The sequence below is a fragment of the Microplitis demolitor genome, chromosome 4 (genome assembly GCF_026212275.2).
Source record: "Microplitis demolitor isolate Queensland-Clemson2020A chromosome 4, iyMicDemo2.1a, whole genome shotgun sequence".
Classification (NCBI taxonomy): domain Eukaryota; kingdom Metazoa; phylum Arthropoda; class Insecta; order Hymenoptera; family Braconidae; genus Microplitis; species Microplitis demolitor.
The window spans coordinates 11188465-11204257 of NC_068548.1; the positions used below are offsets into that span (position 1 = coordinate 11188465).

The 15793-nt window shown below is 31.8% G+C and overlaps 1 protein-coding gene across 1 annotated transcript in view; it reads right to left on the reverse strand.

The window, feature by feature from the left end:
• Positions 1-4516: 4516 nt before the first annotated feature.
• LOC103578665 (synaptotagmin-7) overlaps positions 4517-15793 on the reverse strand; it is a 926763-nt gene continuing 915486 nt past the window's right edge. The window contains exon 10 of the mRNA XM_053738534.1: positions 4517-4845. Coding sequence (XP_053594509.1) covers positions 4745-4845 — 101 coding nt within the window. The 3' untranslated portion in view covers positions 4517-4744. The remainder of the gene's footprint in view (positions 4846-15793) is intronic.

A 15793-nucleotide genomic window follows, 5' to 3' on the forward strand; every position in this document is an offset into this window, starting at 1 on the left:
TACGTATAATAATTGTATGTTTGTGAAATTCAACGTGTTACCGAAATAAAATATTATTTTATATTTTATTTTATTTTATTCGAGTAATTCTGAGAATTACGGATTATCTGTTTATCATTTGCATCAGCAGTCTGGTAGCCTCGCCGTGTAAGAATACTCTGACGTCACTAGTCAAGAATTTCGTTAATACTTATGCTGTATGTGTGTCTCCGGACAATAAAACTATTTTTATTTCTTTCTCGTCAACGACTATTATTTTTATTGACTAACGTACTGACTGTGTGTTTTGAACAAGTACGATTTCTACGAGCACTCTGTTTTTTTGTTTATATCGAATCAAGCCGAAACCGGCAAATCATATTTTATTTTGTAATCGATTTTATTTTTGATATCAATCAATCGATGGGTGGCCCAAAAAAAACTGTTTATATATATCTATTTATTGATGTGTTTTTTTTGCGATTTTTTTAAATTCATGTTATAAAGCTTATAAAATAAGAATTGATTACACTACTGTCGCGTATACTTAATTGAGTAGTTCGTTTTTTATAAAGTGTAACAAATTTTAGTATTTGAATATGAAATCGACCTTTCCATTCCATTTAACGCCGGATGGCTCTTTTTTTTCACCAACAGCTTTCTAACTATCAAAAATAAGATTGCAGGGGACATTTTAACTCTGTTTATTAGTTGTTCTACAGTCTGATGATCAGTCATTGACTTGATTCGGTTAAGTTTGCTTGGAATTGAATACACATCTAAGTTGTGAGTTCATCCTAAATCTACTCTGCCTGAACCCTTTCCCATCTTAGTGACACTTTTCACCCTAACTTACTCAGACGCTACTCTACAATGCTTCTTTTTTAACATCTGCAGGCTTTTTTAGGCTCCGATAGAACACATGCGGGGGTCTAAAAAATTATAAATAAATTTTGAGTAATCTTCTGTGTTTTATACATGCCAACCTCTATGAAGCAATGACTGAAGCTGCCTCTTACACTAGGTTGATCAAATGTCGATAATCAAGACCTAACTCGCTGCATACCCACAAACCAAGGTTTGATAGTGATTGTCGGGTAGTGAAAAAACATATATGTGGCTCTGAAATCTGCTAGTTTAGCGTACTTCAGGCTTCTTGAATGTACAACCTTTCTCGTGAATAAAGAAGAATATAAAACGGTAATAACTCACAAAATAGAAAATTACAGCGCTCTAGTTATTAACAGATTTGCAGAACTGAAACTTGTTACCCCAAAGCTATTTTCGATAGATATAACTTAATAAGGGTTTGTGCTATGCTAGTAGTGGCAGAACAAGTCTTGTGTTATTGCTTATTACACATCATGCACAAAAATAAGTAACTACATTTTTCTTACACAAGTGAAGTGATCATTGTTGTCGATGTTTCATGACGCAAGACCGGTAATGAAAATATGAGTATAACAAATTTCTCTTCTTAAACATATTCATCGAACAATAGTTGTGATGACGACTGTATTTATTATTATTTAAAGACCAAAGTTATAGGTCACGATATTGGGTTAGAAAAGAATAACAAAAATATGTTTACAATTTGTGTACTATGCGCTTTCGCGGATACATAAATGTAGCAGTAAACAGAGACAAGGCTTTCACTATCATTTTCCATCTGGAGTGAGTGATAATCACTCAGTGATTTCTTTCTTATTTCTGTGGAGAGATACTTTTTAACTCAGTGAAATCAGCCTCATCAGTCTAATAATCGCTCTTCGAGATTTCTGAATTGAATTAGAATTTATGTTTTCCTTTTCTCTTGTGATCGAGTACTGTCTATCAAAAATAAATTTGCAAATATTCATTAACTGAAAGTTAATAAACTCAGAACAATCGGATTCCCATACATTATATTTGCAAACTTTTTGCACAATTATAGTCTTTTCAAAGAAATTTGTAACGATTGTTGGTCGTGGTGGGTGTAAATATCTATATTGTTACTAAATATTGAATAGAAAAGTGTCACGTCGATCAACGCCCAGTTAATGAGCCTAGCGATCCTAAACCCGATGCTCAATGTATTCTTCAAATAGTCAATATTTGCCTTCATGATCTTGATAAAGACAATCTTGATTACCCTAAAGAATGCTTATCTTTGTTTGGCTTTATAATTTTAAAATCATACGTCAAGTGGTAAACTTTAGAGTAAGCATCTCCAGATGGCAAGACCGATGAACCGAAAACAACTGATCCGCAAAAATTTATCTGAGCGATAATTGATTTGAGACGCAATCGATCCGATTGGGTATTAATTGAATGATATAAATTCAATAGTAGTGTATCCTAAGACAACTTAATTCTGGTGTTAATTAATTTCAAAAGATAACTTTTTCCGTACCTTTGCAAGCGTGGGTGTGTCAACATATCATTGTAATTATACACGACCCCCCCCCCCATACACACGCACACAAATCCTTCGAAAAACGGCTCATTATTATTGCACACATTTGTGTTTACAGATTCAGAGTCGTCTTAAAGAGTAAGTCACTTTTGGTTTTAATGTCCACACAGAAAATGAGTTGGATCTTTCACCTTTACTACGCATTGTCATAACAAATCGAAAATTTCCAATCCTAGCGGTGATTTTAGTCTCTGAAAGAACTTCAACTGATATTTTATTGAGGGTTAGTAAGGATTGTGATCAATAATATTGTGTTCATTATCGTTCGGATCAGTTGTCAGCGGATCAATTGCTACTTGGATCAATTATCGGCAGATCAATTATCACTGGGTCAATCTTCTCTAATGAAGTGTCTTCGGGCCAACAGTCCAGTAGATGACTACCCTTAATGTGCCCTCATTGCCCGAGAGACTAATCAAGTGAATACATGACGGAAAGAAGTGCCAATCGCTGAAAAGTCTTACGAAGCTATCATTTTATTGCTGAGTGAATTTTATGAGAAATAATTATTCTCAAACCCGTTTACGGTCAAGAGTGATTTTTACTTAAGAAGATGTGTAACAAAATAATAGAAGAATAATAAAAAAATCACAATAATAAATAATAGCATATATAAAAGGATTGTTATTGATGGAGCAGTTGGCTATACTCAATTGGAACAATAGTGAAAAGCCACACAACAGTTTAATGTTTTAAAACTCACCCAAGAGAGTTTTAAAAGAGGAGTCACAGCCTCAACAGCAGCAACTTAAAACACTTATTTTATTTCGCGTTCCTTATGTAATTTCTAATGTCTTCAGCCTCACTGATACGTCGTACTTAACCGAACTTATACGCTAAGGATCCTATAACTTTACAGTTTCAACTTTACAATATTAACGTATTGATGAGATGGAACAACTACTAAGTTCATTTAATTTTGCCCTCGATAACTTACAACATGATTGCTGATGAAGAAGTAAATAAATGATAATAAAAAAATCTGGAAAATGTTTGAATTTTTAGGTCAACCCCGAATATTCCCCCTGTTTTTGAGTTCCTTGAGCTCAAGAACAAGATTGTAAACACACTTGCAAGCTTTCAGAGCTCGGAAATATGCACACATACATTCGTTTTTTTGAGCTCTTTAGACTTGAAAAAAGAAACGTCTTGCTTTGATCTACAAAAATTAAAAATATCTAAAGTAACTTGAAGAATAATGAGAATTATTACTTATAAAATTTTTTATTATGGCGTCTTTTGAATAAATTATTCCGAGGATTCTGGGTGGCACATTGCAGGTTGCACAAGTGACTATGGCACGAATATTTACTAAAAGCCTGATTTCATAACTTGTGCATTACCGCTGCCAAAATCGGGATCGAAAAGTTCGTATTGCTTAATCACATATGACTTGGAACAATTAAAAAGACTCATTGAATATTAAACAATTCTGAGACCTGATTTTCGACGATATATCCCATCAATTTAATGAAATATAAGAGTTGATTGCAGTGTCATCGTCAACGTAGACGAAGACGATGGAACAAGAGCTTACCGATGATTTCTATTTGTATGACGAATAAGCGTGGACGCATAGGCACTATTAATGCAATGAATTCGTTCCGTTTACATTGACATTGATTTTATTAAATTGTACTTTAAAATCACTACGCTTGTAATTGATTATCCAATTGTAATTATCTCGATATTGGAAACGTACGATACTAAATGTTCTGCTGTACTACAATACATAGCAAGTTATTTGTGTTTAAAAAATTTGAAAAATCAATAATGGTTCCATTAATTTAAAAAAAATTCGGCTCTGTATTTGTGAAACATAAAAAAAGTATTTTTTTTTCGATCACTCTTAAATATGAAGAAAAAATTACTCTTCTTCAAGTTTTATTTCAGCATATAAAGAATCAACTACATTAGAGTTTTTTTTTTCATTAGTTGATAACATTTTAAGACGAAGTGCTAAGATTTTAGATAAATAGTTTTTCATTTGGTACCAAAATGATATAAACAATATTCATTTCTGCCCTCAAAGCAGATTGAGTCTGCTTTGCGGCTCTAGCGTTTAATGGCACTTCACACAAATTAATTTGTTTTATGTTCTTTATATGGCTATGCTTTTTCTAATAGGTGAACCTATTTACAACTTCAGAACTAAATGTTTAACTTTTACGGAATGCAAAAGAACTTGAGAATCACACATTATTATACAACAACATATCCTAATATTACAACTTAGTTATAGCAGCAGAAAAATCATGCAATATCGTGCTGTGGAAATCTCCAAGAGCATGGGCCGCGCATCTAAAAACATCACTCGGGTTTGAGCCGATGCCATTGAACTATTGTTTGCCGAGGTTTTGTAATCATGTCTTGCCAATGTTTTGTTTCACTTGCACCGCTTCCATTTTTACCTGAAATTAAATTATTATTCGTTAACTTAGTATAGCTATATTGCATTAAATTTAAAAAATCCACAAACATAGTACAATTGAGAATCTAATCATTGGTTCGTGAAGATATTGATTCTATTTAACAAAAAAAAGGAAATTAAAAACGGATTGTTTGGGATTAAAATGAGTTTGGTATTACTTTTTTCAATTGAGATTCCCGAATTTCCTATACTTAACACTTACATCTTTCATCCCTTCTTAGACATGAAAGTATATCAATACGTTTTAATTGTTCACTAGTTTAGTATATTGCGACCCATAAATTAGTTATTAATTCCGTTTAGATTCGTATGACTTTATTAGATAGTTGTTTCAAATACTTTTCAATCACAACTCATCTCTTTCGAATGAATACCTACACAATTTTAGCACGTCATTTGAAAAATTTTCCAACGAGTATAACCGGAGTCGATAGATCTTCGTTAGGTCCATTAACGTCCATTAATTTTTTCGTGAGATCTCAGTTTGTTTTATTTAATAATTTTTTAAATTTTCCATGAAAATACTTTTCTACTTAGCGCCTCATTGGTCCATCAGTCTCATCATCGTATCATTTGTTTTAAATATTTTGTTATAAATTAAATTAGAACTTAAATGAAATTCGTGCATGCACATTCTACGCTTATTCTATGCATGGCGTTGAATTAAATTTTTTTTCCCTTCCCCTCAATTATTATATGAATACTTCTTTTTTTCGTCTCTTATTAATCTAGATATATATATATATATATATATATATATATATATATATATATAGATAGGCCCGACGCGAATAACTCGTTCCATATTAACTCTGGTCAGAAGAACTCTGTCATTACAACTCTTGTAAAAACAACTCCGGTCAAAACAACTTTATACAAAAACAACTCAGTATAAAAATAGATTTTCTACGTTTAAGTATAGGCAGTACAAGAGAAAATTATTATGTATGATTAAGGCTTGCTCAATCTTGCATGATGTTTGCGTAGTTATTTTGAGGGTAATAGGCGTCTTGGTCCCCCGACAAAATATTCCCAGGACAAATCATCCTCAGACAAAATATCCCCGGATAAAATATCAAGCTGGATAGGACATATGCAAATCATGTGAAAAATAAACACAGTTCTATTTTAAGCGTCGATAGTGTAGAATGGTTTTCGACAAGATATCCTCATAATTCTCATAGCATATTTAATATTAATTTAAAGTGATTTAATATAGTAATAGTTGAAAACAAATATTCTTTCGGTTTGATTGAGTAAATTATAAAAAAAATTTTTTTATCGTAATCATAAAGTTATAAATTTTGTTAGAACTGACAAATATACATACATGAGTAATGAATAAAAACTATAAAATTATCTCTACAATTTTGATTAAATTTAATAAATAATAAATGTATTTTTGTGTTCAATAATCGTTCAAACATTTGAATTGAATTAATTATGAAATAAAATCATAATTAAATTTGGGTTAATTCATCAAACTTTTCTTTATCATTTAGGCAATATAAATGCTATCTTAGCGCACATTCTTATGCTCGCCAAATAGCTGTTTGCCCATTCAACTATGTCGAAGAGATTTGTATGCGTTATATAATTATCTGCCTTCAACAACTAATGACCGTGACAAGTAAACTTTTTATTTGTAAGTTTCCTAATCCGAGTTGTACTGACCGGAGTTGTTTTTGTATAATGTTGTTTTGACCCGAGTTATTTTTGTACCGAGTCGTTTTGAATGGAGTTGTTTTGTCCGGAGTTGTCATTGTTCGAGTCGTTTTGTCTCAGTTGTTTTGCCCTAGAGCCGATAGAACCGACATTTGAGGACACGATTGCGTCTACAATTTTTATCAAATTTTAATGGAATTTTCTACACTTATTCTATGCGTGATTATCACAGTTAAGTTCGAAGATGGACTAAATCGGTTGACTCGTTTAGAAGTTATAGCTGTTTGAAATTTTCACGATTTTTCGAAAGAATTAGTTTTATCTACTTTCAGATTCATATAATTTTAAAACTAATACTCATAGACGATTTCCGTAAAAAGTATCTCAAAGCTGGTATAATAAGCTTTAATTTGTGACCTTAAACTTTATAAATATCAATATTAACAGGAAATTGGGTTATTTTTGTAATTTCACTGTTCGTCATGCTATTTATTTTAGTTTTTAATTTTCTAGACGTTGAATTTTTATTTAAATTTGTATTCTCGCAGTGGTAATGTTGCGTATTAGTGGCGCTTCGATCGCCGGCGTAATTCAGTTTTGACTTACGTTTTTAGTTTGAGAAGGTGTCTATAATTTATCTACATGTACACTCTTGTCTGTTGGCTGTTCAGTTTTAATTAATAAAACAAACGAGTTTTGTTAATTATGTTGAGTGAGTTGAAGGATGGTTTTTAATAAATTTTATATTGTTACGCTTATGAATTGAGGTAGATTTGTAATGCTTAATTATATGAACTTATTTTATTGAATGTTTTGGTTAGTTGTATTATTATGTTCATATTTATGTATGTTATAGACGCCTGAAGAAGGCCAAATAAAATGGCTGAAAGGTTGCAGAATCAGTAATCTGGGTTTTATCAATTTGTCCAATTTCTTATTAATATTGATATTTATTACATATACCATGGACGTCAATTTAAGTGATTACTTAAACTTTTCAAGTTCATATAACATTAAAACTAAAACTTATAGACAATTCCAGTAAAAATCATCTTAAAGCTTGTTTAGTAAGCTTTAATTTTTTACCTTGACCTTTCTGTTTTGACCCTTTTTTCCAATAATTTTATAGCCTTAAAAGTTCTAATGGAAACAAAAAATGTTGAAAATATGGTATTCATTGATCATAACTAATGCATTTTATATTATAATACAATTTTGTCAGTTGCATTTCATAGCGAACAAAATAACCTGTAAATTTCACAGCTATTTTATAATTTAAAAGTATTTGTTTTATTATTTATGATGTTTCAATCGTACCTGTACGTTCTAAAATTATGTCTGGTATTGCCATCGTAATAGCAATTACAATTATAATCTCATAATAGTTAAATTTTCTATACTTTGTTTACGTGAAGGTTAGTTTGGTAAAATACGTGTACAATTTTTTGTCAAATCAACTATGTGAAGTTCTCTATCGAAAATAGTCTTTGTCTTTTTTTACCCTCTCTTATAGAAAAGGAACCTAATTTTATATCATGACTATACACTAACGTGTATCACAAGATATGTATGTATGAAACTTTTTATATAGAGAAATTGGAAATTCTAACTTCCATTTTGGTTGCTGAACGAACTTTTTTACATAACATAGCTGTAGTCAGAAGAAGAAAAAAAGTGTTATAGAACTGTGCTGTAGCTGAACGGTTTTGTAACTCAATTAGTAAACTTAGTTCAGTAACTAGATCAATTCCTTCAGGTCCTGGAAATGATTTTGAGTCACCGGAGTTTATCAAATCTTTCAGCGGAAGTACTGCTATGCAAACTGTGATAAAGAAAGCTGTAAGTGACTTCTTGATGTTATTCTCCAGATCATTCTGTAACTGATTAGTATAATACATGTCGTCTAGTAACGATGACCCGTTATCTTTACCCTCGATTGACTGAATGAAGTCAATCACATCCTGACCGATTTTTATAGTATCATAAATACCTGTAACGGTGCCGGTCATACCTTGACAAGTCCTGCCCTGGGCAAATTATTAAGATCTGCCCAGATATAATTATATCTGATCAGATCAAATTACATGTTGGCAGATCTATTTATGGATGATTCCGTTCGAACTGTGATTTTTTTTATTAAAACTTTTGAGATTTTGAACTGTTAAACTATTGATTATTGTTAAACTATTTCAAACTATTGTTAAACTTTTTCAATTTTTTAATGCACATTATTTATCTATTTTACTGTAAAAATGAAAATCTTAAAGTATTCTACTACAACTTGAAAGTGTCAAGTACGAGAAATAAATATTAAATTTTGCGTTCCACGGTACTGATATAAAGCAAATTTGCTAGAAATTATTTGTGAAAATTATTAAATTCATTTATAAATTCTGTTGTAACACTTTTAAACTCTTTTTTTAATAAATATTTAACACATTGATGATGATTAATAACGATTAACTTTTTAATTTATAGCAACTATAATTTAATTTAGAGAATTTACTAAAAAATAAATTAAGTAATTAAATTAATAAACATTGAATAAATTAATTGTCACTTGTATCACGTAGCTTTCTAGCACGATGTATTGGTGCCATCTGTATTAAAAAAAGATTTTAATTAATGATGCAAATAATTTTACAACTAATTATTATAACTATATGCGATTTTTATTATTATTTCACATCGTACTGACAGACACGGTACTGACAGTTTCATTTGAAATAACAACTGTAATTATTTGGTTATGTATTTGATAATAGCCATTGACTTTAAAGTTTAGACTGGTATTAAGTACAAGAATTTAATATTTTGTTCAAAAAAAAAATTAATAGCTAATGAAGTTTACTAATACCACGGTGTCGACAAGACAATTTATGACATACCTTTCTTAAAATTAAGTTCTAACATGACACGAACTCTTGGCACTTTTTCATAAACTCAGTGTTTGTAAATGTTACTTAGATGACGTACTTTCAAGATAGTTCACTAGACGTTTCATAAATCTCAAAGAACATAGCGTTCGAGTCACACAAATTCAAATTCGAAAATTCGTCAAAATTTAAAGACAAAAGTTATTGAACCGCAATTCGATGTTAACTTAATACATGAAACAGAAAACGTGCCAATTTTTTCCAGTTGGATCATAAAAATTAGAATTTATGAGGTGATTAGTTTAAATCATTTCTTGCGACAAAAGAAATTGACAATTTATAGGTAAATTCTAGAAACGGATATGACACGGTACTGACATTCAAGTAATATATTGTAAGTTTTCTGTGAGTGGCAAGTTATATAACAGAAAAATAAATTTGAAATATTTTCGTCACTCTCCAATCAACACAAAAATTTAATTAGATGATTATTAATTAATGACCTGTGAGAACAAACAATACAGGACATTGATTATCACAGTTAGAACGAAATCACCCTTATATCTGATCTGATCTAATATTTAGACATAATCAAATCTCATTTTATTCGGCCAATCGCCATTTATATTCGATCAGATATGATTAGATCTCGGCTAGATACAATATCAGACATGATTATATCCAGTCAGATCTACGTGTATCTAATGAGATATGATCAGATATAACTTCATCTGAACTAAATACAACACTTAACATAATCAGATCTTATTATATTTGCTCAGATATAATCATGTATACATTGTACTATTATTGAAAATTGTTCATATTGAGTTATTAACACTCATGCGATCACATACGTGGGTCAGCACAGGGGATAGCATCAAAGACTTTAAATGGGAAAGACGCAGATTCGAGCCCAGCAGTCACCAGAATTTTTTCATCAATCATAATCTTGTATAATTCCTTTGAGTAGCGTTTCTAATACATTAGATTACGTTTCGGTTCGAATTGAAGCTATCTTTTTTTTTGTGATTTTATGTTTTTTTTTTATCAGTGATTCTCAGGAAAAAAAGGTTCAGATCTGACCACATATAAATATTTCTGATCAGATCTCGCACAGATAGAGAAAATTTAAAGATCTGGCTAGATCTATTTTGTCAGATCTGATCAGATATCATTATATGCGGTCAGATCCAAACCTTTTTTCCCGGGTATCCGACTCTGTACAGTCACCTAGTGAGTCTCGAGTCGGTAAATGACTCACTTTTTCTCGTTTCCCGGATTTCAGCAAGGACAACTTGTCGTTGTCACTCCAGAATCTCGACACTTGAAGCAAAAGCGTCGTCGAGGGTCAGTACAATTCCTATGACGATGTCCTATCTTATCGCAGTTCCAACATCGGAACTCTTTAGCTGGTGATGCGAAAACCGGAGCTGGAATCTCAGTTGTTGGCTTCTCATGATCTGTAACAGTACTAGATGCTAAGAGTTCAAGGAAATCTTTGGTAGCCCGATTATCGTTTGCTTTAGCTGGCCGTTTTGTTCTCTCTAAGAACTTCTGATTATTGTTATCTTGACGGCCTTGTCCCCTTAGCTGGAGTGCGTTGAGGTGTTCAGTGAGGACCTCATCTTCTGAGTAGTCGTCCTCTTCGTTTTCTACTCCATCGTCTTGAGCTGCTCTCAATTGAATTACTCGATGGCGACGTTGATCGCGATCACGGGACTCTGGAGCTCTATCTACTATAAAGTTTCGTTGCTGAAGGTGTCTCGGTTGCGCTTGATCTGCAAACGAGGGACACATTGAGTTGCGAGGTAATGATAGTGGTCGATAATTACGCGCACGCTGTATTATACGCTCTTGGCGTATAGCAAGACTCTCTAACTTGTCCATAGAACGACAGTCATGCACTGAAATGACTAACTGGAACGACGGTAGCGTGTTACGATGCGTGTATCTGATCCGTTCTACCTCTGGCCATGGCGGATCAGTTCGTGAAAATAAGCCATTCATGCAGGCAATATACTGACTTATTGGCTCTTCGCGGGCCTGCGTGCGATTCGAGATCTCTTCACGTAACGACATTTGATAGTTTGTATCTGCAAATCTGGATTTCATGGTTTTCTTTACGTCTGCTTATCTTCTGAAGCTATGTACACAACCCCGATACTTTATAAAAGCCGCACTACGTAAAGAGAAGGGGATGGCTTTTATTAAATCCTCATCTCTCATTATAACCATATTTAAACCTTCATTAAATCTCATGATAAAGTTCTCGACGTCCTCAGCGAGTGCACCACTAAACTGTACATACCACTTATGCATCATGTTCAGCAGGGTGGCGGCTCGTATTGGAGCTTGAGCTCGTGAATCGTAATCCATGTCATTCTCATCCGAAAATTCATAATCTTCAGGTCTCAGCCGTACTGGGCGTCGCACGGATCGTCCCCGTGGTGATTGGCGATAATCTGTAGCATTTAAATGCAGTGTATGCTGCGTTTACTCGGTCTGTTGACCAAAGTCACGACTGTAGCGATTATTCTTCAGTATAACCCTGGTGAATCTTGCTGATAGGTCAGCGTTCTTGTCGTTGACATCACGTGCTTCTGTAACATCACCACCGGTGACATTGTCAGTGTTAAACAGCAGGTCCAATAGTGATTGAAAATGAAATCGCCGGTCATCCTCCTCTTCACTGGAATTAGACCGTTCACCAGGTCTTTTCTGTCTACTTGGATCGCTAGACTTTCCTCGTCCGCCCGTCATTTTAGCAATCACTTTTACCGTATGTAATAAACTACCTTTTCTAATTTAGACAGAGAAATGATAGTAGATAGAAAAATAACGAACGACAAAAATACTGTAGCGATGTCTTATGAGACAAAGAAATTTATACTGTAGCTGCGGGTTTGCGTGTACCCTGTACTCGAAACCTAGTAGGCTTAGACCCTTTTTTTTCTTATCTCTCTCACTTTTATTACTGTAGCGTCACTGTATACTTGGTATTTAGAACTTTTTACCTTTTTTTATTCTCTAGCTAAGCACAAAGAGTGTAAAGGGTAGAAAAAGTCGTAGACAGCAGATAGAAAAGTATTTTTATAATATTCAGCGAGGAATATTTTTAGGTATAATCATTTGGTCTCAAGACTTACTAACGCTGATAAAATGTTTTTATGTAAATGTCTGCTGTTCCACTATGAACACTCTTGTCTCTTAATAACAATCAGATTGTAATAATAAACTGAATCGGCAAATGAATATTTTTTGATAATATTTGCCATGGTGTTGCTCAGTCTGTAGGTTTATGGAGAGGAGGAGTGGTCCGGGTTACATCATTTCAAATTCATGTAGATTATTAGTGAATCTGCAATTTTTCTTTAAAAAAAATAATCTCAAAATCTCTATTTAACAATAACAAAATACTGTATTGTTACGTCTGGCAAAATTTAAACATTTTATTTTTCATGTTATAATTTTAAATTAGTAATAACAGAAAAGTAAGAGTTTACATTAAGTGCCTCGCTGGTCATTTTAGAAATTGCTGTGGATCGTCACAAAAGCTTTTAATGGCTTAAGACCAAAACAAACAAATAAATAGAAATTTTATGAGTTTTCGGATTATAGATAAGATCTGAACACATTTTAAACTCATTTAAGAAATGTTTTAAATAATAAATGACTCATTTTTAATATCTCAACCAATAATATATCTCAAAGATAATTTATAAAAAAATATTTCATAGTTTGATAAATAACAATATTTCATATTTTAATAATTAATAAATAATGTTTAAAGGTTCTAGGTGGGAACACCAGACCTAGTAAATAGTACAATATTTTAATAAATAATTAAAGGTTCTAGGCAAAAGGCCAGACCTGATAAATAATAAATAATATTTCATAAATAATATTCATAATTATTATCTGTAATTAATTAATAATTAATGGTTCTAGGCAAAAGGCCAGGCCTGCTAAATAATAAATAATAATATTAAATAATTAATAAATAATAATTCATAAAAATAAGAAATAAAACGTGGACAGGAAAATGAGCGTGCATGTGTGTGCGTGTGTGTGTTTTGCTCTCGCGTAAATGGGCTTGCGTGTGGATGGACACATACGCACACACACACTTACGTGAATAGACACATAGATGTAAAGGAAACCATCCAATCATAGAGGGAGTTCAGACGACGCTTCCCGGAAAATCGAAGAGTGAGGGTAAGGGCCCAAGGAACCTGACCTCTAATTGGCCACGGTTTTCGTCCAATTGAGGTCAATGCGAACGCCCTGAAAATCGAGACCCAAAAAATTGATCGCGTGAACTCGATCTCTTGACCAGGATCTCCAAGTATCCGGATCATAAATCATAACTTGAGTTCAGTGACCGGGTTTCTCCACGTAGAACAATATAGTATATTTTTAAATAGAGTCAGTGAGGTTGTACTAAAGGTTCTTCAAGTATATCCTTCTTATTAAAAATTTTCGCAACGGTAAATACTGCAAGATGAAAACCCAGGTATGTTAATAAATATTTAATATAAAATACCACAGATAAAATTTTGTAAGAGACTTTAAGAAATAGTCTGGTCACGAATCTTTATATCTGAAATTGTATTTTGAATCATCAATTTACTTTGAGTGTTGTTTAAAATTCAATATTGAGTTTGAAATTGTAATTTAATAATTTTTGATTGCTAAATTTTTGTAATAGTTATTTAGCAAACCATAACATTTGTTAGTCCATTGGCTGAATAGGGTATGCCGTATGCAAAATAGTGTCCGCAAGATTTTTCAGCGAGATTATTTAAATTTTTAGAGGGAAAATCCAAATCTGCAAAATTTTTCTTCAAATTCGAATGCAAACAAAGGTTATAAACAATTTTATTGTTTAAACGGTAATAACTCCCGAATTGTAAATTTTACAGGAAAAGATATTCTACAAAAAATGTTCTTGACACCAAAATACAAAAGAAAGATATCTATGATTTATTTGATAAAACGATTATTTATTAAGATATTGTATGACTCGTACGAAAAAGTAGATCGCTGTATTAGACCTCTGTCTCCAACTAATGTACTTTATGTCGCTGTCTTTCACACTCATGTTGCGTTGAGCGGCAGTATGTGACGTCACTAGAAATCAAATATGTCTGGCTCGATGCTCGTGTCTACGCGAGCGTCACGCGTGCGTAAGCAAGCGCGCTTTTTTAAAAATTACTCATCCTGCTTCAATAATTTAATAATTTACTTATATTTTTTTTATAATATTTAGAACACAAAATGCAAAATAATTTAACATTTTTTTTTTATTAAATTATTAGCAGATATATATATATATATATATATATATATATATATTTATATAAATTAGTATATATTAATTGAATTTTTTTTTATTATACCTTAAAAATTTATTTTTAATTGTAAAAAATTTTCCACTAAGGAAATAATTTTTTGGGCTATCCTCTAAAATTTACCGGAATGTTGTTAACCAGTTATTTAATGAAAAGGATAATTTAGTTAATTGCTTAAATTAAAAGGAATCGGTTGTAAATACGTTTTTAAATAAAATATAGATTTTATATTGTTATAAAAATATATAATTCTCACACGTATAATTTTTTACACATTTACATGGTGGGGGTAATTCATAAATAGGTGGATATTGTATATCCACTTTTTGAGGTATTAATTTTTCAGATTCACCATCCGCAATATATCCAAACATATGTGAGTCTAGTTTATTCAAATTATTCGTATTAACTATTTTAATTTTTTGGTATGTTAAATAGTATGCCCGTAAAATATGATATTTAATGAAATTGGTAGTAGGTGGTAAATCCGCGATTATCACAGTTTTTCCAGACGTATAATCAAAATTTCGCAAATCATTAAAAGTATTACACTCACTACCCTTCCTTAGTACTCGTATGAGCCATTTTTCTGCTCTTTTTATTGTTTCAATGAAATCGCCTTCATTAATCTCTATATGAAAAAAAAAATACAATTTTCAAAAATTGGAAAGTAATAAAACTCTATATAGATAATTTCATACAAAAAATTTATAAAATTAACTGACCACTGCCAAAGGTTATTAGATATTCATGTGGATTAATTTCAATAACATTTAATTTTGTTCCAATTTTGCTCGTATTTTTTGATCCAGTTAGGTAATGCAGCGCTGGTAAAATGCAACAAAATAAGTATCCATAATTTTTTAGCAAATTGTGGACTGCCAGATGTTTAGTTTTTCCACCTGTATTAATCTTCATCTATAACTCCTATAAATATTTATAATGGTAATTTTTAAATTATTTTTTATGATTATCAATTTAGAAATTATAGTTGAAGGGGTTTGAGCTAAAAGGGTGTATGTAAGGAAATTTT